This window comes from Lutra lutra, chromosome 6, assembly GCF_902655055.1.
Source record: "Lutra lutra chromosome 6, mLutLut1.2, whole genome shotgun sequence".
NCBI lineage: Eukaryota > Metazoa > Chordata > Mammalia > Carnivora > Mustelidae > Lutra > Lutra lutra.
The window spans coordinates 154,234,101-154,261,199 of NC_062283.1; the positions used below are offsets into that span (position 1 = coordinate 154,234,101).

At 49.9% G+C, this 27,099-nt stretch overlaps 1 protein-coding gene and 1 pseudogene across 7 annotated transcripts in view; both read left to right on the forward strand.

Annotated features, from left to right (window-relative positions):
- Nucleotides 1-24,253, forward strand: part of FAM120B (family with sequence similarity 120B) — an 89,535-nt gene extending 65,282 nt beyond the window's left edge. For 5 of the 7 annotated variants that reach the window (XM_047735241.1, XM_047735244.1, XM_047735243.1 and 2 more), the window contains 4 exons: nt 578-686; nt 2,528-2,620; nt 7,303-7,354; nt 10,488-11,228. In XM_047735241.1, coding sequence (XP_047591197.1) covers nt 578-686; nt 2,528-2,620; nt 7,303-7,354; nt 10,488-10,620 — 387 coding nt within the window. In that variant the 3' untranslated portion in view covers nt 10,621-11,228. Of the gene's footprint in view, nt 1-577; nt 687-981; nt 1,123-2,527; nt 2,621-7,302; nt 7,355-10,487; nt 11,229-23,778 lie in introns of those variants that run through there. The other 2 variants (XM_047735239.1, XM_047735240.1) reach the window with 2 other exon arrangements.
- Nucleotides 18,517-21,903, forward strand: LOC125103302 (phosphatidylethanolamine-binding protein 1-like; annotated as a pseudogene).
- Nucleotides 24,254-27,099: the final 2,846 nt, after the last annotated feature.

Consider the following 27,099-nt stretch of genomic DNA (forward strand, 5'->3'; position numbering starts at 1 on the left):
AGGAGGGCCCCCGCCAGGCTCCCAGGGAGTGTGTTACAGGGGCCGCAGGCAGGTGCGGGAGCCTGTGGCCGCCGAGCGGTCACCGTCCCCATGAGATCAGCGTGTGTTGTGCTTCACATTGGATAGAAGGCATCTGGGGAGATGCTGCCATCCCTGTGCCTCTCCCAGACTAATAATCAGGGTGTCCTTTGGGATTTGGAAGCCACTAGCCTTGTGTGCAGGCACCCGCGGGGTCGTGAGGGAGGGTGTGCTCGTCGCCGTATGCGGAAGCGGGGAAGGGTCAGAGCAGACAGCAGCCACCGCCTGCAGAGCCCAGGCTGTGGTCCCGTGTCTGATGTGCTGGCCTCACACGGGGTGACCGCAGGTTCGGGCAGGTGGGGCCCCGTGTCCGCAGTAAAGGAGGCGGCGGATTACCTCCCTGGGGACTCGGGAGAGTGTCCGTTTTCTGAGAACCTCTTGTCAAGTCTCAGTGTTGAAGGAAGTGCGCCCCAGTGTCCTTGGACACCACGGCCACCGTTGTGTCTCCTGAGTGTGTGCTTCGGCCTGACCCGGCTCCCGCCGTCTGCTCTGTTTGCAGAGGTCCCGGCTGACCAAGTTCCACGCTCTGAAGTCGGTCGTGTGCAAGGCGTGCGTGAAGGAGAGCAGACGCATCGTCAGCCGGCAGCAAGGGCGCTGCCAGCAGCCAGGTGGGGGGGGCGGCCAGGTGGGCGGGGCGGGCCTCAGCCGCGGTGGGCGGGGCGGCCAGGTGGGCGGGGCGGGCCTCAGCGGCGGTGGGCGGGGTGGCCAGGTGGGCGGGTCGGGCCTAGCGGCGCCGGGCGGGCCCACGGTGCGGGGGGGCGGGCCCACGGTGCGGGGGGCGGGCCCACGGTGCGGGGGGCGGGCCCACGGTGCGGGGGGCGGGCGGCCGGCCCGCGAGACTGGGAGGAACACGCCCTCGCCACACTAGGCGCTCCCCAGCAGTCTCCCCTCTGGTCCCTTCAGGAAAGGTGTCCCCCAGAGGACGCACCTGCTCTCCCCATGGCTCCCAGCTCCCCCGTGGCCTGCACCGCCCCAGAGCCCCCCGCAGCCAGAGCTGCTGCTGAGGTGCTGGTCTGTGTGACCAGAGCGCTCGTTCTCGGCACCTTGGCAGGTAGAGAGAGCAAGCGGAACGGGACGGAAACGACCTCGATTCCGTCAGGGAACGAACGTGGACCGATAATGCGTTTCTGCCGTCGTTTCTGAGCTCGTGGTGACCCGCACGGTTGTGTGTCCTGCCTGCCCGGACCCCCCAGTTTGAAAGTGGCTTCCAGTTTCTCCCGTTTCCCGCGCGCTGTTTCCTAAAGCAGAGCACCACGGTTTGCGAGTTAGGTGTCACCACGTAGTCAGGGTTTGATAAGTGTTGCCGACCCGTGTTTTCTGCAAACCGTCCTCTGCGGCTTCACTCGCGACGAGGAGCTTCTGTTTCCCTTGGCCCCGTTTTCCAGTGTGTTGTTGTAGCCGTGTGACAGGTGAACAGTGTGTCTCACTGGCCGGATGAGTCTATCAGTGTGGGGGCCCCTTGGTGATGAGTCTGGCTGTTTCCCGTCCCCCTTCGGTTCGCATCCGCGCCCGTCAGCCCAGCAGCTCCATCTCTGTGCTCGCTGGAGCTCGAGAACTGCCCCCGGGTCCTGCCCCGCAGACTGTCTTCTGGGGCTCTGCTGGGCATTGGCCGGGCAGGCCTCGTTCTGAGGGGCCATATGTCCGGTGCCGTGTGCGGGGCCTGCCTGAAGGAAGGAGAGGGGCTTCCTCCCTGTTCCCGTCTTGTCTTACCCTTTCGTGCACCCCGTAGCTGTCCCCTGCTGGCTGAGGAGAGGCCAGATTTGAGACCCCAAGCAGGAGCTGATTCCTTGCAGAACAGGTGTGCAGCGTTCTGCCTTTGTTGCCTTGTCCCCAGGCCGGCCGGCCGCCCGCCCGTCCTGCGTGTTCAGTGTCTCGGGCTCCCGGGCGGGAGCCACAGGTAGCACGATGCAGGCCGCTGCCGGCTGGCGGGAGACACTTAGACTTTCTCATGGTACATTCTAGTCGAGGCAAGTGGTAGGGGTGTCAGAGCTTAGGAGTTTTGAAGAGGGAACTTGAGGGTGGTTAAGTGTGTGGAGAATCGGGCAGGGTGCACCTCAGTCCAGCTCTCGTGGTCCCAGGACCCCTGCTCACCCAGAGCCCGAGCACTGGTGGCCTGCAGAGTCGGGCCTGTGCCTCCTGGAGGCAGGGTTAGTCAGAACCGACGACCTGAGGACCTGCTCTGGCCCAGCGTCTGCCAGGCTGCTCGTCTCACCTGCCCGGGGTCTCCTGGGGAACGTGTTTACGTTCAGACACCCACCACCCTCCGCCCCCAATCCCAGCTATGGCCCCCGCAGTCTGCGTTTTTCACGGGCTTTCCCTGTGACTAAGGAAACCAGAAGTTTGGGAAGTGCCGACCTGGTGCCACCTTGCTTCCCTCTTAGACGTGACGTGTCATTGGGGTTAGGTGTGTGGTGGCCTCCTAATGTGTGCTGATCTCATGTCCCCACAGGCAGGTGGGGGAGGCAGGGATCCGGCTCCCACAGGACGAGCTCTGGGTACAGCCGAGCAGGCCACGGACAGCACTGGAGGGACCAGGGAGCAGGTAAGAGGCCGGTGGCCAGCGGCTGCTCATGAGGGTGTTGCGCCTGGGCTGGAGGACCGCCGGCGGGTGAGCGCCGCACGCTCTGATCGCGGACTGAAGTGCAGGCTCAGGCTCCAGGCCGGTCTGTCCCTGCTCTTTGCCGCTCATTCTTCCATTCCGGACCCTGTTCTTGACAGTCTACTCAGAGAGGGGCTCTCGTGAAGCTGTGACGCACACGTGTTCCTCTAACGAAGAAAGAGCACGTGACGTGTTCTGTGGCTTGGCTTATATACGTGGGACCCTTTAGGGGATCCAGGCAATAAAATGAATCCTTCGCTTCTTGGGTGTGTAGTACAGATGTCTGCAGGAGCTGAGTTTAATACATAACGATTCACATCTTACATTTAAATTCAAAATTCCTTACGGGTTTCAAAGCCCGACTACGGAGAGTTGTGTGTCATGTCAGGTTTGTGATGTCCTTACAAATGCAAACAGACCTTTCATTTGATTTCGTTTTCTGCAGGTTCTGAAATGTGTGGAGATCTCACATTATCCGCGTTATTACCTAAAGCACACGAGTCCTTGTCATGACACAGAGCGGTGTGTCTCGGTCGGCCTCTGTCGGTGCTCACTGCACCTCGTCACCTGGGGCATCGCTGAGGGGAATCCAGGCCTCTCCCGGTCGGCTACCTCTTGTTCTGGCCGAAATCTGGGGGTCGGCTCTCTAGCTCAGTGCCGACTGACTGCCCATCCCTGGGGGACAGAGAAAAGCTCTGTAAGATTGACCATTGCTGTAGGTGTCCCTTTCACGTGATGTCCTCTGCAGGGTCCCCCAGCCAGTGCTGCCACCCACTGCCACCTGAAGCTACTAGATGGCCGACCCAGTGGGGTCTCCCCTGCCACCTGCAGGGGATCCATATAGCGGCATCTCCCCTGCCACCTCCAGGCCCAGGGCAGGCACATGGCGACTCCACCCAGACCTTGGGGTGTTGCTGCCGACAGCGAGTGTGGGACAAGGGCACGTCCCCTCCCTTACCGTGAGCATTCTTGAGATTGCTTTTAATGTTGAAGCAACTGCTGATGATTGAACAAAACTGAAAACAGGGCACCCAGGGGACATAGAAGGTCTGTCAGCCAACCTGGGGTCAGACCGTGTCAGCCATCACCTCGGGCTTGCATCTGCGTGGCGAGCAGGCGTCTGTGAGGGCGGCGCTCAGGGTGCTTTCACGCTGCGTCCAGTGGGCGGGCTGCCGGCCGCGGGTAGAGCCTGAGGACCCAGGGGTCCTGTGTGGGAAGGGCTCCCCTTTCTGGGTTCCCGGAGGCCCCAGGCAAGTGTGCCTGTGTGGCCCTGCGGCGCCGGCTGTCCGCCTCTGCTGAGGGCTGGTGGACAGAGTGCAGAATGCCAGCTCCTAACCCCTTATGATGCCAGGCCTTCCTCCAGCGACCGGGAGGGCCCGGACACGTGTGCACGCAGTGACCGTCTCCCCGCGGTCTTCATGGAGGGGTCTGACGAGGTCCTCCTGAGGGTGGTACATCTCAGAGTCCCAGTGAGCGAGAGCAGATGCTCTGGGGGGTTGTGCATGGGAGGCAGGGCCCCAGGGAGCCGCGTGGGGCTGGAAGAGCAGCGGGAGGGAGGCTCACGGGCGGTGAGGTTGGCGGACAGCAGAGGAGCGGCGCGTCCAGGGCCTCACAGCCTTGGTCAGAGCCCCAGAGGTCACTCCAGATGAGTTGCTGCATGTGTCCATTCTGGGCACGTTTCCTGTGGCCACCGGCCTGCCCTGCGGAGCTCAGAGCCTGAACATCTTCACTACAAAGCTCCTGTTCGCTGATGCTCACAGGGTCGGAATTAGGCTCCAGTACCGTTTGAAGTTCAAGCGTGCGCTGGGCCGGGAACAGGGTGGGAGTCCAGCCCTATGTGGCCAGATAGCCCGCGTGTAAGTAGCAGGAGCCTGGGTCCCTGTCACCCTTGCAGCTGTGGTGTCAGACTCCTGTGACCCTGGCCCTCCAGTGAGGGTTAGAGCACACCTGCCCGGCTCGGGTCAGCAGGGGGAGGGCAGGCGTGCTGGACACGTTTCAGGCAGATTGGCATGACAGGGCGTGCACAGTCCTCCCTTCGCTCCCTCTGAGCAGATGACCGAGGCCTCCACAGTGGCACCTCTCCATGCTGTCACTGGTGTGGTGGGAAAGGGTGACATTCCTCTTAATCCCCTTTGGCCTGGGCTTGTCTCCTTTCCTTCCTGCTGGGTCTCCGAAGTCAGGAAAGTTTAGGCCATACAAAGTCATGGTGAGAAGGGCTGCTGGTGAGGCCTGGGAACAGGTGGGAGAGACCGTGAGTCTCCAGGCAGATGAGCACATCAGCTGTGGCCCGTGGCCCTGCACGTGCACGCTTCCCCCTGAGACGCTCCCTGGGCTGTGCTCCCTGCTGTGTCATCCGCAGGCAGCCTAGGCAGGCTTTGGTGTCCTACCGGCTGGGTCCCGGGGTTCCAGGCAAGTCGGGTGCAGTCGCCCTACTGAGTCCTTGGATTTGAGTCTCTCATAGCTGTTGGAGGGTGTCTTCCTTTCTCTCCTCGTCCCCAGAGGAAGCCTGCTGCAGCGGGTTCTCACAGGCAGGACCCGCTGTTCACCAGTGACCTGACCTGAGCACAGGTCAGAGCCTGCAGTTGTTCCCCCATGCACACGAGTGACCCCCGGATTTCAGGGGGCGTTTGCAATGCTTAAGGATGTTTGTCAGACGGGGCCCGAGGCCTGGAGAAGCCCGTCTTCCCTCTTCTGTTGTGGTTACGTAGAAGCAAGGAGATTGTAACAGGCACAGCAGCAAGAGGCTGAAGCTGCCCCAGGTGCCCAGGTTTGCAGGAATCTCCTCCACAGGGCCAGGACCGCAGCGGCCGCACGGAAGACCGGGGATGCTGGTACAGGAGGGCTCGGGGCTGAAACACGTGCCCTGTGAGACCACAGGTCAGAGGCAGAATTGCACGGGGTGGGTGCTGAGCTAGGATCAGATTTCAGAATTTGGGGATGGAATGCTGGCTTCGGGAGCAGTCCCTGGTGTCATCAGGGCACATGTGGTGACAGGTGGCAGTTACACCGTGGCGGGCACAGCAGAGCACACGGACGTGCTGAAGCCTGTGCGGACCACCTGAACTGATGTGACATGGTGTCAGCCGCCCCGAGAGCTGGAGCGTGGGGGTGTCTCCCAAGCCTCCCTCAAGGCGGTGGTTCAGCAAAGACAGATGTCTCACGTGGAGAAACGTTAACGGAAATGTTCCTGGTGGTACCAGTGGGTTGTCTGATTTCAGATACTCCTGTGTAAGATACGAGTCACACACACATACAAAGTCTTTTATTAGAGCTGGAACGTTATTTAAGGTCAGGGAATCCACTTTTTCAGTTTTGTCACCGTGATAGAATTAATTACATCATCGTTGCTGGGCCCACACACTGTTTGCTCACTTATGTCTACCTTTGAACTCCGGTTTTAGTATTTTTTAGAGATATTGAAGTAGTCCGAGTAGAAAGTTGTCAGTACTTCCTGGACACAGTTAACAGACAAAATTCTTTATGTAAAATTAAAAATGCCTCTGAATGAGTGTACTGAGTTACCAGGAGACAGTCCAGGGAGGAGGAGGGGGAGAGGAGCGGCACCAGCAGCCGCAGTGGCCGCCTCTGTGAGCCCACACCGGCCAGGCGGGGAAGTCAGGGCCTTTTAGGGAGTGGCACCAGCCTCCCTGTGAAACGTTTGCTTCCTGGCCTGGGAACTGGGGAGGGGTCACAGGACCGGCAGAGGTGAGACCCTCCCTGTGGTGGGGAACTTCAAAGCAGCGACACTGAGAACACCCTAACTTCTTCCTTGCTGTTGGTGAGAAATGATGTGTGAAATTCCACAGTCAGTAGCAAATCGCATTTGCCTGTGATTTCTTCAGATTTTCACTTGTCGGTGGTAATTCTGGAGGAGTGCTGGGCTATTGTAAAACCATCTCTGATCATCTGTGATAACAAGGAGGGGCCTGGAAGCCTCCTTCTGGCCTCGCTGTGACCCGCTCCCGTCATCCAGCCCTTGACCAGAGCCCCTGCCAGGCTCTCATTTGTGGGAGCGGCTGAGCTACATAGGCTGCCCTGGGCGGGAAAGGCGCGGGCGTCCTCAGGCAGCAGAGGCATGGGAGGCTGTGTCAGGAAAATGTCGTTTTCTGAGTGTGCGAACGACCTCCGTTTTTCCCGGCGGGGTGGCTCTCCTCTGGTTCCCCTGACACTCCCTGTGTTGTGGAAGGTGAGGAGTGACCAGCTGCGCGGGCATGGGGGGCTCTGCGCTCAGCTGGGGAAAGAGCCGCACCCTGCTCGCCCGTCCTTGGCCATGTGTCCTCCGTGAGCCAGTTGCGCATGCAGCTTCTTCCCCAGTACCACTGGCCGCGGAGGCTGTCTGGCTTCCGTGCCAGTGGTTGGAACTGGCATTCAGAGGAGCACTGAGGACATGCTTCCTTCTGCCAGCACAGCCACCTCTTAATTAATTGCTTCCTACTCTAAGGGAATATCGTGCAACAAACTTTAATGATAGTGGCTGCAACAGAAAAGAGAATAAAAATGCTGTTCTCCAAATACAGCTCAGCATGTTGTTTTGATACCTACTTGGAAATGTCCTGTTTTTTTCTCTTTGAATTTTAGAGAAATGTAATTAACTTAGTTTTGGTTTTCGTATCTGTTTGGTACAGGAAATAGACAATATGAACCTGACCATTGGAGGAGATACTCATCCTCTTCTGGGTAAGTGCACCACTTCCATCCCCAGAATAAATCCGTTTTATCAAAGATGAAAGTAAAGCATCTGTCTTTGGAACATGTATCTTTCATATCAGTTGCTAACTTTAAAAAAATTCAGATGCTGAATCCTGACATGGGGCTAAGTTAACGTGGTTTGCAAATAAGTTTGCTTCCTCTCAAGTGTGGAGAGAAGGGGATGGGAGGTCCAGCCTTAAAGCCCTGGGATGCCCTTCTTGAGAGCAAAGCTTTTCAGTGACTTCTCTCGCAGCATATGAAGAAGAGCTCCGTTGGCCGTTTTCAGAGGCTGTGCCTGACTCTGTGGCCCAGGCAGCTCCTAACATCCTCACTCTCATTTCTTTATCTGTGTCTCGAAGGTGTGGTTGCCTTTTTTTTTTTTTTTTAAGTGAGTTGGAATCTTACTATGTCCTGCTTTTTTAAATTTAATGCTAGGTTGTAAATACTGTATGGATTGGAGACGTGATGCACTACGGCTGTATAATATTCCAAGTGTGGTTTCTAGCTATAAATATAGAGAAAGAGGTAACAGCCTTCTTCTCACCTTCCTGGCAGGAGAGCCAGCTCTGCATGGAGGGCCTAGCCCTGCCTGGGAATCATAATGGTGTGTGGCCCACGGGTCTGTTCCTTTCAAATCCTCCTTTCCATTTTACTCTGGCCAGGCTCCAGCTCAGAGTTCCTGACAACAGTGCGTGAGAGGCAGGCCTGGGTCCCAGTCGACAGACACCTGGCATTAGACAGGAGGCCTGTAGGGGTGTGTGGGGAGGAGGCACTCATTCATTGTCAGGAAGCTTAATTTATAATGCTAATGAGAGGTTCATTTCTTGCTCTATCTAAGCATTGAACAGCTCTCGGTTTTAAAAAATGTTCTAGATTTTCCAAGTTTCATTGAAGAATTCTCAAGTAACTTAAGAATTGTCATTTCAAGGCCAAAGTTTTACTGAGCTCAACCTCTGGGGTATTGACAATGGAAGGAAACCTAGATTTAGGGGATAGAAGACCTGTGTCAGTGGCCTGTCCGGCCCCACACGCTGTGGCTCTGGAGGTTTCCAGCACTTGCAGATAATGCTCACATGTGTTCCCCTGAAGACACTCACAGTCGTCGCTCTCTGTAGAAACAGAGTAACCCCTGAGCATACTCACAGCCCAGTTTGCGTGTTGTACTTCATGCATTACCCCAGCAGCTCAAATATGCAGTGCTCCTGGCTTTGTCTGGCCTTAGAATCCCATCTAGTGTTTACCAGAATGGGGTACAGTCTCCAGGTGTTTTAATACATGTAGATTTTATGTTTGAAACACCCTCACTGCTTCCTGCAAAGGCCTTCTGAAATACACTGTGTACCTGGTTACTTTCCATGCAAGTCTTGTAAGACCTACAACCTGATGGCCCAGTTTTACTCATTTATTTTTTTAAGATTTAATTTATTTATTTGACAGAGACAGGGAGAGAGGGAACACAAGCAGGGGGAGTGGGAGAGGGAGAAGCAGGCTTCCCACTGGGCAGGGAGCCCGATATGGGGCTCGATCGCAGGATCCGGGATCATGACCTGAGCTGAAGGCAGACACCCAATGACTGAGCCACCCAGGCGCCCCAGTTCCCCAGCTTTAGAAATAGATTTGTTTCATTCCACTTCAGTGTTTCCTGTCTGTCAACATTCTGTTCCTTTCATCTGTGCTCATTTGAGACCACTGTTGCTTCTAGAAGTTTCATTTCTTTGCTGCTTGTTTTTATAACTTTGAAATGAATTTCTCATCCCTTAGATGAAAAGAGTAGACCGCCGTGAAAATTGTTCTCCCCCTTTATATCTGCACTGCAGCTTGTCAGTAAAATGTTCATTGTCATTAGCAAGCTTGATTAAGTCCTTAAGTTCGTTCAGTCTCTTCTGTTTGAGGAGCCAGTGCTTATGGTAAGTTTCCGTGATCTCGGTGTGTAAGTTAGTCACCTCTGCAGCCTAGTCTGGCTGGGACGAAATGTCCACGTATCAATTTGAAAATGAAAATAAAACAATATGTCACTCATAATTAAATATTTCGCATTTCTTTGATTATTTGGAAGACACTTCATGATCTAATATATTGGGATCTTTGGGAAGAAGGAGGATGTTGAATTTTGTCAAATGCTGTTTCTGCATCGACTGAGATGGTCGTAGGATTCTTTATCCTTCGTTCTGTTAATTTGTCATGTTGATTGATCTGCATGTGTTGAACCCTCCTTGCTTCCAAGGGATAAATACCACTGATCATGGTGTATGACATGTTAACGTTCTGTTGAATTTGGTTTGCTAATATTTTGTCAAGGATTTTTGTTGGCCTATCATTTTCATATAGTTTCCTTGTCTGGTTTTGATATCAGGGATTGCTGGCCTCATAAAATGAGTTTGGAAGTGATCCTTCATTTTTTTTTTTTGAAGAGTTGGGAAGGATTGGCATTAATTCTTTAAATGTTTGGTAGGATTCACCAGCGATGCCATCTAGTCCTGGACTTTTCATTTGTTGGGAACTTTTTAATTACCGATTCAATCTCCTTTCTCATTTATTGGTCTGTTCAGATGATCTGCCTCATCATGATTCAGTCTTGGTAGGTTGTATGTCTCTCGGAATTTATCCATTTCTTCTACTTCATCCAGTTTTGGGTGTGTAAGTGTCTGCAGTATCAGTTTTAATTTATTCTCTTTGTTTGTAATTTGATTTGAGCCATCTATCTTTTTCTCTTGGGCAGTCTAGCTCAAGGTTTGTCAATTTTGTATATCTTTTCAAAAAACCAATTTAATTTCATTTATTTTTGTAATCTCTTGTTTCATTTTTTAAATCTTTTTTATTTCCTTCCTTCTACTATATTTGGGCTTAATATGATCTTTTTCTAGTTCCTTGACCTGTAAAGTAAGGTTGTTTATTTGAGATGTCTCTTTCTTCTGACATAGGCATTTATTGCTATAAACATCCCTCTTAGAACTGCTTTGGTTGCATCCTGTTATTTTTGCATCCCATTAGTTTTTGTATGTTGTATTCTGTTTGTGTTTGTATCAAGATACCTTTTGATTTCTTCCTTGACCTTTGGTTGTTCACAAATGTGTTTTTCAATTTCTACAGATTTATAAGTTTTCCACTTTTCTTCTTACAGATTTCGAGTTTCATACCGTTGGCATCAGAAACTATACTTGATACAATTTCAGTCTTGTGAAGTTAGGAGAGTGAGGGACAGAGAGGGGGAAAGAATCTCAAGCAGCCTCCACACCAGGCATGAAGCCCAATGAGGGAGCTTGATCTCACAACCCTGAGATCATGACCTGAGCTGAAATCAAGAGGTGGATACTTAACCAACTGAGCTACCCAGGTGCCCATCAGTCTTGTTAAATTTTTAAGACTTGTTTTATAGTCCAACATATGATCTACCCCGAGGAACATTCTTGAATGCTTGAAGAGAGTGTGTATTCGTCTGTTACAGATGTCTGTCCAGTCCGTCTGGCTTAAAGTGTGTCCTTACTGCTTTGTATTTGGGTGATGCGCCCATTGTTGAAAGTAGGGTATTTGGACTACCCTGCTATTGTTATATTGCTGTCTACTTCTCCCTTTAGCTGTGTTAATATTTTCTTTATATGTTTACAGACTTTATCATCCTTTCATGGTTAAAGCTGTAACAAAGTAAATGTAAAAAGAGTGTGCCTCAACTTAACGAAGGCCGCATATGACCAACCCATAGCTAGTATCATATACAATGATGAAATGTTGAAAGCTCTTTCTCTAAGATCAGGAACAAGAGCAGGGTGGCCCTCTCACTACTTATGTGCGGCATAGTACTGGAAATTCTAGCCGGAGCAGTTAGGCAAGAAAAAGAAATAAAAGGCATCCAAATTGAAAAGGAGGAGGGAAATCTTTAAAAAAAAAAAAAAAAAAAAAAAGTTGGGGATGCCTGGGTGGCTCAGTGGGTTAAAGCCTCTGCTCAGGTCGTGATCCCAGGGTCCTGGGATCGAGCCCCACATCGGTCTCTCTGCCCAGCAGGGAGCCTGCTTTCTCCTCTCTCTCTGCCTGCCTCTCTGCCTACTTGTGATCTCTGTCTGGCAAATAAATAAAATCTTTTAAAAAGAAAAAAAAAGAAAAGAAGAGGAGGAGGTAAGATCCGTTTGATGTAATGATCTCATGTATAGAAAATCTAAAGATTCTGTCAGAAAACTTTTAGGACTATTAAGTGAATTCAGTAAAGTTGAAGGATACAGGTTCAATATAAAAAAATCAATTGCATTTCTATACACTAACAGCAGACTATCCAAAAAAGTAATTAGAAAAGAATTCTAATAGTGCATTAAAAAGAATGAAATATTTAGAAATAAATTTTACCAAGGAGGTAAAAGATCTGTATAATGAAAACTATGAAACACTGATGGAAGAAATTGAAGACACAAGTAAGTGGAAAGATATTTTGTGTTCATAGATTGGAAGAGTATTGTTAAAATATTCATACTACCCAAAGTAATCCACATGCTCAGTGCAATCCCTATGAAAATTTTAATAGCATTTTTCACAGAAGTGGGATAAACAACCCTAAAATTTGTATAGAACCACAAAATACCCCCCAAACCCGAAGCAATCTTGAGAAAGAACAGCAAAGGTAAAGATGTCACATTTCTTGATTTCAAACTGTGTTACAAAGCTAAAGTAATCAAAATAATTTGGTACTTGCCCAAAAATAGACTCATAGATAGATGGAACAGAATAGAAAGCCCAGAAATAAAACCTCAAATATATGGTCAACCAGTTTTCAACAGGGGCTCCAATAACACAATGGAGAAAGGGACAGTCTCTTCAATAAATAATGTTGGGAAAACTGCATATCCACATGCATAAGAATGAAATTGGACCCTTAATTTACACAAAAATGCATTAAAGACTTGAACATAAGACCTAACACTGCAAAATTCCCAGAAGAAAATATAGGGAATAACCTCCTTGACGTCAGTCTTAGAAATGATTTTTTGGATATGACTCCAAAAGCATAGGGAAGAACAGCAGAAATATACAAGTGGGACTACATCAAACTAAAAAGCTTCTGCATGGCAAAGGAAATGGTGAACAAAATGAAAAGACCGTCTATGGAATGGGAGGAAATATTTTCAAACCATGTATCTGATAAGAGGTTAATACCTAAAATATAAAAGGAACTACTATAACTCAATAGTAAAAAAATCAAATCCTAGGGACGCCTGGGTGGCTCAGTTGGTTAAGCAGCTGCCTTCGGCTCAGGTCATGATCCCGGCGTCCTGGGATCGAGTCCCACATCGGGCTCCTTGCTCATCAGGGAGCCTGCTTCTCCCTCTGCCTGCCATTCTGTCTGCCTGTGCTCGCTCTCTCTCCCTCTCTCTCTGACAAATAAATAAAATCTTAAAAAAAAAAAATCAAATCCTAAATAACCCAATTGAAAAATGAGCAAAGGAACTTGAACAGACATTTCTCCACAGAAGGCTTACAGATGGCCAACAGGTACATGAAAAGGTGCTCAGTATCACTAATCATCATTGAAATACAAATCAGAACTGCAGTGAGATACCACCTCATACCTGTTAGAATGACCATCATCAAAAAGACAAGAGATAAGAAGCATTGATAAGGATGTGGAGAAAAAGGAACTCTTGTGCACCATTGATGGAATGTAAATGGAGAAAGCCACTGTGGAAAACAGTATGGCAGTTCCTCTAAAAATGGAACTACCCTGTGGTCCAGCAGTCCTCTTCTGGATGTATATACCTGGAGGAAAGGAAATCAGTGTCTCGAGGAAATATCTGCCCTGCAGTGTTCATTGCAGTATTTTTCACAGTAGCCAACGTGGAAGTAACCTAAGTCGTCAGCAGATGAACAGATCAAGAAATTGTGGTGCATATACACAAGTAATATCCAGCCATAAAAAAGAAGGAAATCCTGCCATTTTTGACAGTGGGGGTGATCTCAGAGGATGCTATGCCAAGTGAAATAAGCCAGACAGAGAAGGACAAATATTTAATGGCATCACTTATATGTGGAATCTGAAAAAGTCGAACTTAGAGAAACCGTAGAATGGTAGCTGCCAGGGGCTTCAGGGTTAAGGAAATGGGGAGATCTTGGTCGAAGTGTACAAATACTCAGTTATAAGGTGAATAAATTTGAGACATCTAATGTACAGCACAATAAGTATACTAAAAATAATGTATACTTGGAATTTGGTGAGGGAGTAGAATGGGTCTTGAGTGTTCTCACTACACACACACAAGTAGGAATTATGTGAAGTGATAGTAGGGTTAGATTGATCATGGTAATTCTTACACAAGGGTTAGCTACATTAAAACACCATGCTGTATGCCTTAAATATATACAGGTTTTTATTTGTCAATCACGCCTCAGTAAAGCTGGGGGAAAAAAAAAAAAGGGTGCCTGGGTGGCTCAGTCAGTCAGGCATCTGCCTTTAGCTCCTGGGATTGAGCCCCACATCAGGCTCCATGTACAGCAAGGGGTCTGCTTCTCTCTCCGTATGCCCCTCCCCCTTTAGGGTGCTTCTGCTCTCCTCTCTCACTCTCTCAAAACAAAATCTTAAAAAAAGAAACAGAGGAGCCTAGAATTGAGACGTGAATTAAACAGATGCATAAGCATCAGACTGACTAACAGTGGTTGTGTTCAGGGTAGGGATGAAACTACAAGAGACTGGGCATTTCCTGCATTTCTGTCTTGTTAAGAAAGACAGTTATTTGAATTGGAAAAAAATTATTTGAGAGGGACCCAAAGACACAAAGTTTTTCTTGATTCAGCATTCTCGTGGCCAGAAACCTGATTGACTCCATGTACGGTGTGTAGGGTTGGAACTGCCTGCTAGTGCTGACTGAGAGCTGTGGGGCTGCTGGGTGTTGTCATGTTACCTTCTGACGTGAGGTCACCATCTCCCCTGCCCCTCTTCCTGGTCAGTTCCCACTGCACACACACCACTCCACTTTTCACTGTATGCAGATTTTCGGCCCTTTTAATCTTTACCGTCTGTGGTCAAAAAAGAACAACACTTTAGTTTAGTTTAGTTTAGTTTGCATTTCTCTGAGTACCAGTGAAGCTTATCTTTTTCATACACTTATTGGCCATTTGTATTTCTCTTTGTGAACTACTCATTCATATCCTTGGCTAAATTTTTCTTGGGTGATTTTTTATATTGATTTGGCGGCCTTTTTTATATTATGGGTATTAAGTCTTTGATGTTCACATATATGGCAGATATCTTTACCATTTCCTTCTTCCTGCCTTCCTCATTTTGGAAATCATTATTCACATAGAAACCCAGGCATCGTCCTTGATGTCTCCACTTTCCCAAGCCCTGACAAACGGTCTGTTGGGAACAATGATGTGTGGAACCACAAAAGACCCAAATCGTATCTGGAATTCACACTCTTCTTAATATGGCCACTGCTGCCACCATATTCCGTGCCTCCATCGATGCCCTCACTGGGACTTCTGCAGTCCCATGTCTATGGACAGTGAAGTCCCCTGTGCCTGTCCCCTGTCGTGGCCTCTTCTCTGGCTGTCCCGTTACCTTGCTCTGGCAAACATGCCAGTCCCTTCATGTAGCTCTTGCTCCTGTACCTTCATGATTTCATTCCTGCTTCCAGACTGTTCTAGCAGTAGGTAGAACTACCTAATGAGCTATCCCAGGCCTTAGTGGTGTAAAACATACAGCTAGTGTGCTCACAGGCCCGGCATGGCTTGTCTGTGCTCCATTGTGGCTAGGCCCCAGCTGGGAGACATGATGTCCTTCGAAGTCCTAGTCATTCACATTTCTGGCTTATGCTGCCTCTTGGCCAGGGGTGTCAGTTTCTCTCCACAGGAGCCTCTCCGCTAGTCCCTGGGGACTAGTTTGGGGTTCTTCCCAGCATGGTAGCTGGATACCCGAGAGCTAAAGACCCAGGCAGAGGCCATGTCACCTTTTGTAAACTAGCCTCACAAGTCATTCATTAGCTCTGCTACCCAATTCTGTTCATCAGGGCAGCTAAAAAGGCCTGTCCAGATGAAGGTGACATGAAGGGTACATTCCTCTAGACAGGGGAAGGGGAAGCTCCACAAGAGCATGGGGGACTAAATGTATTTCTTTGGGCATTTTGGCAAAGTACTAAAACTACAAACTTTAAATCTGTCATCCAACCCTACCACCTACCCTGCCATTGTCCTTCAGATTCTTCAAGATTTTGGCTCCTGGCTCCCTGGCACTCTTCTCACCATGAGTCTTGTAATAATTTTTGGCGATTTCAGTAGCCTGTAGATAGTCTTCCCTGATGACAGTGCCTTGACCTGCCATCCCAGCAGTGTGGCCTTCCACCTTGGCCACCATTCCCAGTAGCTCAGCCACTCCGTGACTTCAGTTTTAGACACACTCCAGCCACAAAGCGCAGTGTGTCCAGACCCACATGTTCCTTTGGTCAGATCAGGACCCCCCCCAGTCCACTGGTCCAACTGCCCTTCATTGGGCCTCACACCCCTTCTTGTCCTCACTTTACTGTTTCTCCTCTGCGGTCAGTGATCAAAGTGACTTCCTTGTATGTACTTTCGACTGCTTTACCTTTCTCATTTTACTGTGTTTATTTGGTTAAATCCAATCCTCTGCATTTGGGATGTGGCTAGAGAAAGACCCACAGTCATGCTTACTGGTCCTACCTTAAATTTATGCTCCTTGACCTCAGCGAACTCTTGGTCCTATCCAGAGGTCATTGTCCGTGCTTCGCTGCTTTCCAGGTCCTACACTCCCCCTCTATCCCTAGCCATCCAGCACTTCCTCTTTATCCACAGTCCAGCTGGCAGCTTTGCTTTCTGTCCATTCCTTTAGCCACATTTGTTCTCCCCCAAGCGTCTGTGCACCATCTAGATTCATAACCAAATACCATGAGAAGTGGACGAATCCTTAATAACGGAGGTGATATCTGTCTCTTCACCTACTCATGGACAAAGTGACCGTGCTTGTAGCCTGGGCCAGGTGCTCCTGTCCTCAGCTGCTCCTCGTCGCTCGGCGTCACTACTGCACAACACTGCCCCTTACTGGTGAGCATCTTCAGTTCTCCCCCTCCAGAACCTTCTCCAGGAATCATGTCACTTCCTGCTTTGCTTTATAGAAAAATGATTTTGAGTCCAGAAACCTATAGGCAGCCAAGTTAACATTCTACCATAAGAGGAAAAATGAACACATTTTCAGGAATCAGAAAATGTTGACTCCCAGATCCTTTACAACAGAAAATGGGTATGCTGTAGCAAAATGAGCACTTCACCTAAAACAACTACATGGGCTATGAGAAACAGTGTTGAACTAAGAAATTAATAAAATGCCTTTATTGCTAAACAGTCATTAACTGTAAGAAAAACAAATATGCGAAACAATTGACTGAAATCCCAGATCAGCAAGGAGAACGTGATTAGTGTTTCTGGGGAATAAGACAAAAAGAAAAGTAATGACAAACTAAATTTCTTATCTTGCTTTAGAGAGCGGATAGAATTGTAACAAATCTTGATATTTTTAGAAAAATAGAAGTTCACGTGTGTGTAAAATGTAGGGATATGTGCTGGAAGAAGGTGCTGGATGGATGAATAGATGATAGATACATGAGCGTCCATCAGACCCATTATGTACCTGGTGTTGTGAATCAAAATGATGAGGAAAATCCAAGGAAAAATAGTCCTGATGATAGGGAGCATTAATTAACACATAGCTGCCAGAAACGAATAGATCATATAGACCAGAAATAGTGACATGCATTTGAACAACACTTTAACAAGATTATTCTAATGGAAATATACAGAGCAGTGTATGCTCTTTTGTTTATGTTATTTTCCACAAATGGACAGTTCAGAAATCTAACCATGTGTTAGACTCCAAAGTAAATCTCAGTCAATTTAGTGAAAAGTAGAAATCACACAAGCTGTATTTTCTGTACACAAAAAAATAACTAGAAATATAACAACAGAAAAATAAAAAGCAAAAATCTTTCCACTTGGAAATTATTCTAAATATTTATTGAGGAAGTCAAAATCACGTTCAGAAAGCATAGCAACAGTACTGCATTCAAAAATTAATGGGAGGACCGTCATCTCAGGGAAGAGAGGGCATAGGAAGTACCAGGAATCTGTCTCTCCACCTAGACAACAATTGTATTGCCAGAAACTGCTTGAAGGAGCTGTTTTGGAACAGTGTGGAGACTGAAGATGCAGCTTCCAGTGGATAGCTTGGCTGGTAAGTTGTGGTTAATTCCCATCATTTCTGGCTGCCCATCCTCCAGCCCCATGGCAGACAGCCATGCACACATTCCTGGGGCACCTTGCTGGAGCCAGAGTAAACAATGAGGACCTTGTCCAAGCATCAGGCTCTTGTGTAGTGGCTGCTGTTTTTGGTTGCTGAGATGCAGGCATAGAGGCTGGCCACTATCATTTCAGCCTCCACTGGCTGAAGTGGCTTTCGTAGCATTGAATAGGGCAATGCATGTTAGTAGGCACCCCCCCACCACCAACTTCTTGCTCTAGCAGGCAAGACACTTAAGGATCAGGACATTGAAAAACAGCTGCCCATGCAGGGGTATCTAAAAAGCCACCATGTGCGGCAAGGAAAAAATGGAGGTCAGAGATGATATGAGAGGACCTTAGGCTTTCCCTTCAGGCTGGTCTCCAGTAGACACACAGCAAAAAACAGCAAGCATAAGGAGATGGGAGGAATGTGATTTCCAGAGGTAGAACAGTATGATTCAATTTTTATGACGTCCAGTTTGCAACAACAACAACAACAGAATCAAGGCATACAAAGAAGTATGTAAGCATGGCCCACTCCAAGGGACAAAATAAATGGACAGAAACTGTCCCTGAAGAAGCCCAGATGTCATATTTAATAGATAAGACATAAAGATTTTCAAAGAGCTATAAGAAGACATGAACAAAGGAAAACAGGGAACAAACTGAAAACAAAAAGATAGAAAGAAATAAAGATTACGGAGAGAGGGCGCCTGGGTGGCTCAGTGGGTTAAGCTGCTGCCTTTGGCTCAGGTCATGATCTCAGGGTCCTGGGATCGAGTCCCGCATCGGGCTCTCTGCTCAGCAAGAAGCCTGCTTCCCTCTCTCTCTCTGCCTGCCTCTCTGTCTACTTGTGATCTCTCTCTGTCAAATAAATAAATAAAATCTTAAAAAAAAAAAAAAAAAGATTACGGAAAGAACCAAGAAGGTATCTGGAGCTGGGAAGTATAGTGACTGAAACGAAATATTCTCTAGAAGGGTTCAGAAGCACATTTGAGCAGCAGAGAAAGAATCTGTGAACTTGAAGCTGGGGCAATTGAAATTTCTAAACCCGAGAAACAAAAAATGATGAATGAAGAAAAGTGAACAGAGGTTGAGGGGACTCGTATGGTATCAGCAAGCAATTGTATGGTATGCATTGTGGGAGTCCCAGAATGAGAAGAGGTAAAAAGAATATTCAAAGGAATAATGGTTGAAAACTTGCCAAATTTGATGAAAGACATGAACCTACAAATCCAGGAAGCTCAACAAACTAATTAGAATTAACTCAACCCTTGCCAAGGTGCATCATAATCAAATTGTTATGGGCCAGAGACAAAGAAAAAATCTTGAAAGCAGCAAGAGAGAAGTGACTCATTAGATACAAGAGATCGTCAGTAATCTTATCACCAGTTTCTCATCCAAAACCTCAGAGGCCAGAAGGCAGTGGGTTGATATACTCAAAGTACAGAAAGAATAAAACTGCACCAAAAATTCAGTCCCTGGCCAAACTGTCCTTCAGAAATGAGGGAGACGGTTCGCAGGTCACTCAGAGGCAGTGCTGCAGGCCTGTACCTTGCTCCTGTGACTTCGCTGCTATCTGCCCAGCTTGGCCCCACAATGCTGGTGGACCTCAGCAAGTGGTCCAGGTCTTTGAGCCTGCAGGAAATGGGCAAGTGGTCACAGCATCTGCAGGATACACTGGGGCGGGGATCAGCGAGCTGGGCAAAGTTCTGATGCCCACCCAGGTTAAGAACTGGCCCACTGCTGTTGCATGGGATGGCCTTGATCCAGGTAAACACTACACCTTGGTCATGACAGATCCAGATGCTCCCTGCAGGAAGAACCCCAAATACAGGGAATGGCACTGTTTCCTGGTGGTCAGTATGAAGGGCAGTGCCATCAGCAGTGACACAGCTCTCTCCAATTACATTGGCTCTGAGCCTCTCGAGGCACAGGCCTTCACCACTCCGTCTGGTTGGTTTACGAGCAGGATGGGCCACTGGCGTTTGACAAGTCCGTTCTCAGCAACTGATCAGAGACTGCCATGGCAAATTCAAAGTGGGGTCTTTCCCAAAAGTTCCAGCTCAGGTCCCCAGTGGCTGACATGTGTTATGAGGCTGAGTGGGGTGACTGTGTGCTCAAGCTATATGAGCAGCTGTCTGGGAAGGAGGGGAACGTTAGGGAACAGAGTCCCAGAGGTCTCAAGCAGCGCTCTCAAGTTCACTGATAACATGTAGTTACAGGCGAGGCCTGAGCACCGAGATCAAGGCTTAGGGTGATTCTTCCTTATGCCTGTCTTTTATGACCCTGGATAGTCACACCCCAATTTATGTTTTGATCTAATTTGAACTCCATTTGGGGGGATATTCTGATAATAGGATGTGGTCATCAAATTGTTAACATAAGAATAGCAACCCAGAATTTAAAGAAGAAAAATTTCAGGTAAAAAGACTTGGTCTACAGTAATAGAGCAGAGCACCAAAGAGTCTTTAAGAACGGTCATAAATAAATAAATAAACAAATAAAAAGGATTCATTTCCTCTGCCTTTGTGAGCCTGAGTCCTGAGTTGTGGATAATGGCACTTCTGCACCATGTTTTCATGGCTATGTCTCTCACCATAGAGACTGGCAGGTCCACTACCCCCCCGTGTGGTACTCCTCAGACTGGTTACTGGTGGGGGCAGGGCTCAGTGTCCTGCTCCGGCTCCTCTAAAGAGCAGGACTGGAAGAAGCAGGGTGATAGAAAGCACCCAAGCTGCATAGGAAGAAAAAGGAATTCTTTAAAACAGGGTTTTAGAGGGAAGGGGGTGGGGGATGGGTGAGCCTGGTGGTGGGTACTAAGGAGGGCACGGACTGCATGGGGCACTGGGTGTGATGCGTACACAGTGAATCCTGGAATGTGGCGTCAGAAATGAATGCTGTATTGTATGGTGACTCACAGAAAACAACACACAAATAAGGATGGGTTCAGGGATCTCTTGGACAACATCAAGCAAACAGACATTTACGTTATAGGAGTCCCAGAAGTAAAGGAGAGTGGGAAAGGGGCAGAAAATCATGTGAAGGAATAACTGAAAACTTCCCTGGGGAAGGAAACAGACGTCCAGGTTCAGGAATCACAAGGTCCCAAACAGGATGCATCTAAGTGAACCTGAACGTCTGCAGGCCCACAGGAGAGTGCAGAGGAAGTAAAGTGTCAAAGTCAAAGATAAGATACAGAGTTGTTGTAACAGCAGCAAGAGAAGCCCCTAGTTGCACACTAGGGAAACCCTGTAAGACTGTGAGCTGACTTTTTAGCAGAAACTTTGCAGAAAAGGAGTGGCATGATCTGCTCAAAGTGCTGAAAGGAAAACTGCAGCCAAAAATACCGTATCCGGCAGAATAGAAGAAGAGAGAGTTTCCCAGACGGAAATTAAAGGAGTCCGTCACCACTAAACTAGCCTTTCAAATACTGAAGGGACTTCTTTGGAAGAGAGAGAGCCCTAATGAGAAGTGAGAAGATTAGGAAAGGAAAGGGGGCTCAGGAAGAGATGTGAAACGTGACGGCACGCACAGAAGGCGTGAAGGAGTTAAAAACGTTCTTTCAGAGTGTGCTTGACCTCACGTCACTGCCAACATGACACAGACGACTATGAACTGTGGATGCTGTGTGTGAGTTTGTGACACCAAAAAGGTACAATAGATACACAAGAAATAAAGATAAAAACAAGAGTAACAGTAAAGAAAGTCGTCAGTCATGAGGAAAGAGAGCGAGAGACCAGGGAACACCTACAAAGACGACCTGAGAACAACGGCAAGGAGTCCACACACAAAATGTAAATGGTCCAAGTACTCCCATTAAAAGACACAGTGATGGAATGAATGAAATGGGTAAAAATGAGACCCATCTGTATGCTGCCTACAGGAGGCTCACTTCCGATCTAAAGACACTCGATGACTGAAAGTGGAGAGATGGGTAAAGATTTTCCATGAGTATTGAAGTGGAAAAAAAAGGTTGGGGTAGCAATTCTTGGAAAAAATGGACTTTAAAATAACTGTAACAAGAAACAAAGGAAGGACATTACGTAATGATAAAGGGATCAACCAGCGAGAGGGTACAACGAGTGTAGATGTGTGTATCGCCAGCATGGGCACGTCTAGACACACAAAGCAGATACTAACACATGAGGAGAGAAGTTGACAGTAATTCAAGCATGTAGGGGCCTTAACACTCCACTTACCTCGTGGATAGATCATCCAGGCAAAAAAACAGTAAGGAAACATTTCTTTGAATGAATGATACATTAGACCAGATGGACTTAACAAATAAATACAGAACATTTCATCCCCAAACAGCAAAATACACATTCTTTGCAGTGCACATGGAACATTCTCCAGGATAGATCTCATTAGGCTATAAAACAAGTCTCAATAAATTTAAAAAGATAAAAAATTTTAATTTAAAAGATTAAAAGTCATGTCAAGCATCCTTTCCCCCCACAGTGGTATGAAAGTAGCTCTCACTCACAGGATATCAATTACAGGAAGAAAAACACAAATGCACAGAGGTTAAACAACTGGTGGGTCAGAGAGTCCCCGCCCAGAGGGCAGTGGGGAGCGCCACCCAAGCCCGCCCACCCCAGCAGCCTTCCCACCTACACGGCACCCGGCCCCCTGGCCGATGCCAACACGAAGCTGCTGCTTGTCTCTCAGACCTGGAACTTTCCTCCAGTGATTTCTTCTCTGATGTCCTCCTCCCTTCTCTCTGCTGTCCTTTGTCTCGGAGGCTAGGCACCGTGTTCCACCTCTGTAATCGTCCTGTATTTTTTCATGGGCGATCTCATCAACTTTGTCTCCCATCCTTTCTGGTCTTTAATTTTGCTGTTTCTAAATTCTGGAATTCTGATTCTTTGTTTGATGCAGACTCTTCATTGCTTTGTAATTGGAGCATTTCTTTTGCATCCAAGGAAATTAATGACAGCAGTAGTTCTATTTCATTTTTTTCTTTTTCCTTCACAGACTCTTCTTCCAGGCTTCTCTGTGTTTGCTTTAGCCCTTGTTTTTGTTTTAGATTTCTTTTTCTCACACGGCTGGTAATTCTTGAGGCACATTGTGTTGAAGAGTCAGGTACTAAAAAGGCCACTGGAAGCCTGTGCCCCAGGTGGGACTTCCAGCCACAGGACCCTTATCCTTGGGGATCCCTGCTCTTAGACTCCTGATCCGAGGACGAGTCTGCCACTCTTTCTGGAGACACCAAGGGAATGACATGGTTAAGAAACTCCAGGGAACCCCTGAGCGGCCACTTGAAACTGGGGTGAGGGCAGCAGTGCGTAAGGGCCGTGGGATGATCTTCAGGGTTCTGACTTGCATCAGGCTCAGATTTTAGTGCCATTAACTTGGGTAGGAAATGCGAGGGGAGGAGAGCTTTTGGGTACACTGTGATTGTGGTGCCCGTGCTACCTGTGGGTTGGCTTCCGGCTCTGTGACCTGCTGTGTGTGTGGCCTTGGACAGCAAACCTAAGGGATGATGTCACCCCCACCCCCATGTCAGTGAGAGGGAGCGTGTCCTCCCATGCGGCCACCATGCAGACCCTCGGTGACCACATGCTCAGTGGCTTCTGCAGCGCTGGGCACTTGTCAGGCGTCGGGGCAGGAGCTGGCAGGGCTGGAGTCTGTTAGCACAGACCCCGGGCCCCAGCATCTACCACCATCTATGCAGGGGCCACTCGAGGGGTCCGGAGAGGCTGGTGAGCTGGTGCCCTGTGTCCTGGGGAGGGGCATTCAGAGGGAGGGCAGTGGGCAACTTCCAGAGTCGCCCCGCGGGAATGATCCCCAGAATATGGAGGATGCCGGCCCTCGGGGCCACACGAGTCAGCACATGGGACGCATGCAGTGCGGTGTCAGGACAGGTATTCGTGGCTGCCACCGTGAGCTGGGAAGTCACAGTGGTGGTCAGTGTGCTTCCTTCAGTGAGGGCGCGTCCTCAGCTCATTCTGGAATCTGGCTGCACATGTGTGGAACGTCGTCTCCTCTCCCAGACTCACAAGTAAGGTGTGTACAGGCCCCACACGCCAGCCGCCCCGGCCAGGCCTGCCCTCCGCAGGACGCGGGGACCCGGCCCTTCTCCCCGTGGGCCGGCTGCCAGCCTGCGCCTGGCAGGGAGGCTCACACGGGCCCTTGTGTTGCAGGTGGCCCAACTGAGGCGCGTTGGAGCAGGACCGACCCTCCCGGTCGAAGAGCGCGTTGTTTCAAAGCGCGGACGTTCCTCACAAGGCCTCTTGTGTTCTGATGCTCCTCTGTGCCGTGAGCCTGCTGCTAGGACAAGGAACGAAGACCCGCTTCTTTGCCCCGTGCCGCGTTTGGACCCGGCGTTGGAGCTCTGCAGCTGAAGAGCCGCAGGCAGCTGACCACGTGCAGCCGGGTTTCCTGCAGGCTCGGCGCCGGCGTCTTCTCGCCAGGCTTCTGCCGAGTTCAGCAGCTGCGCAGCGTAAGTCTGCATACGTCCTTGAAAAGAACGTGGTCCCTGTGCCCGTCGCTGCTGTTGCTCCGGAGCGACTTACATTCCTGTACATGTGTGTCCGCGTCCTGCTGCTCGGGGCTCTTCTAATGCAGCTTGCCTTCCACGACGTCCTGTCAATAAAGTGAAACTTGGTGATGAAACAAGGGGTGGTGTTCTGAGTCCCCCACAGCTCCCGGGGGGCCGGTCGGCCCTGTGCTCGGGAGGAGCAGGTCCGTGCGGGGCGGGCCGGCTGCAGTCCTCTTCTCAGGAGCTGCTCCGCCCACGGCCACAGGAGGGACAGATGCTGGGTGAAGGGCGGTGGGCGGAGGCTCTCCCCATCGCTGTCACCCTTGGTGCCCGTGACTGTAGCCCTGAGCACACACCCCTTCCTTGAGCTTGTAGGGCATCTGCTGTGGCTGAGCCCCGGGGGGTGTCTGGTGTGCTCCCCCGGCACGCCACGGGCCGCCTGTCGGGCGTCTTCTAAGAGGGACTCGATTTCCACAGGGACATGGCCCTAAGCATGAATTTCTGCAGCCAGAATGACTGTGTATTACATAGTTGAAAAGAGAGGAAAGCGTGTTGGCCAGTAGCTGTGGTGAGAGCTCAGGTGTGTGGATTTAAGAAGTCCTGAGCTCGTGCAGTTTGCAAGGCTCAGCGCCCAAAGGGCTGGCCACGTTCACGTTCTTCCCCATCCTTCATACTTTCTGTTCAGCCTCAAGCTCTTGGGGCACCTGCCACAACTTAGGAAGAAAAGTAAGTCAGTAGCATCAGCATTTCCTGACTGTCACAAAACAAAACAGGGAAAAAACGCCTATGTTGTGTGTGTGTGGTGAGCTCTGCGTGTGCGGTGTCGGAGCCCAGCTGTGGGCACACGTGTCGTTTGTGTTCACTCACGCACGGTCTCAACAGGAGCTGGGCTTGCTGGCTGCTGGAGGAGAGGGCTCGCCGCCGACCTGTACCCTGTCCTCGGGAAGCTGCAGCTCTGGTGGGGAGGGGGACCCCGGCCTATTCCCCTCTGGGAAGCCAGGGGCCCTGGTGTTCGTCGTCTCCTCTTACTTGATGCCGAGTGGGTCACCATCTGAGTCCACGCTGTCGGCCTCCCTGCTCCGTCGCGAGCGGGACGTGGGCCTTCTCCTTGTTGGCTGCTGGAGAGCCTTCAGGAAGAGCTTTAGCATCTCAGACTTGACCCTGAAATGTGGCTGAACAGTAATGAAACCAGCCAACAGCTGGCAAACTTTGCAGTTCTCTTTTCCCTCATGTTTTATTAACATACAACGTACTGTCTGCCCCAGGGGTGCAGGTCTGTGACTCGTCAGGCTTAGCCCGTCCCCCGCCCCCCCCAGTTACCCCAGTTACCCCAGCTCTCCCACCCCATCTCATCTTTTTTTTTTTTTTTTAAGATTTTATTTATTTAGTGAGTGAGCGAGAGAGCTAGAAAACCCCTGCCCAAGGGCGCTAGAGGAGAGGTGGGGAGGAGAGCAAGCAGATTCGCCACTGAGTGCAGAGCCTTTGTGGGGCTCGACCTCAACACCCTGAGATCGTGACCTGAGCTGAAACCGAGAGTCACTCAACTGACTGAGCCCCCAGGGGCCCCTCTTTTCCCTCATCCTGAGCCAAGTTCAGAAGAAGGTCTTTCATCATCCAAATCCCCTTAAGTCTCTGGTGATGCCTGAGGCCTGGTAGCCTGTGTCCCTGTCCCCCAGTGGCCGTCCCCTCTCATGGCCACTGGTCTGGGCAGCGTGTGGACACAACACAGCCCTCGTTTGTGAGCTCTGTGTGGTTCTGAAAACCACTGCGGGACTGTGACTTCTCTCATGATGGCAGCTTCATTAGATGTTATAAGGAAACTAAAAAGTTAATTCTACCCTTCGGTATCTGGCCGGCCGTCTGAACTGGAAGAGGTGAGAAACAGCCGTTCAGCACAGACGGATGGACCTGGAGAGGCTGAGATCGGACACCCTGTGGGACACCTGATGAGTCCTGGGGTGCCTGTGACAAGGCCTGGCCAGGGCTGGCGTGTCTCCAGCAACCCCTCAGCCAGGAGACCGAAACCGAGGGCACGCGTGACCCGGCCCCTTGGACCTGCAGCGCCACGCTGCTACAACGTCACGCTAAAGCACATATATCCGTGTTCCCTTCATCCTCAAACGGAGTGTCCCCACTGGGACACTCAGATTTTAGTAGTTTTTGATGAAACCGAACGGAGTAACCCAGGGAAGGACCGTCTCTGGGAAGATCGGAGCGACTGGGGGTTTTCTCACCGGCTGCTGTGCGCTTTGTCTTCTTGTCCCACCTTGCGTGAGACGGACTGTGCACCGCGGGCAGCGCCGCCCGAGCTCGGCTCCAGAAGCTCATTTCGCCTCTCGGGGTCTCAGCCTCCTGTTCGCCTCCGATCTGTAAGGCCCCGTGAAGTGGTCTGAGACATGCGCTCCCTGGTCGTGGTCCCTGTAGCTCTAAAATACAGGAAAAGCAAATAATTCCATTAAATTAAGCCACCTGTCTGTTGATTGAACCGAATGCTTCAAGCCACAGCCCTGAACAGTGGAATCCGAAGCGAGACGGAAGCCTGTCCCCTGCGAGGGGTGGGAGGAGGGTCGGAGCCACGGAAGTCAGCCTGGCACCTTTTCCAGCTGATTCCACCCTCACGGCCCAGACAGTGGAGCGGGGGACAAGCCTTCCCCCCTTGCTCTGTTTTTGCACATTTCCTTCTCCCAGTTTGACCTTCCCAAGGCCGGAAGCTGGCTTGAGACGGCTGACCGCAGCTCTGTGGGGCAGCCGGGGTCCCCTGCAGAGCGCTAGGGGCACATCACAGCCCGCGGGCCGGCGGATGCGAACTCGAGCCTGAGGGCGCGTTTCACGGTAGTGACCTCCTGGACGTGCTTGGCTCGTGAATGGTTCCCCTACACAAAGGGGCAGTGGTCATTGTGCCACAGCCCTCCCCAGCCGTGTGTCAGGACAGAAATCAGGTAGTCATGGAAACCGTGGAAACTTCTTATACAAAAGCCACGTC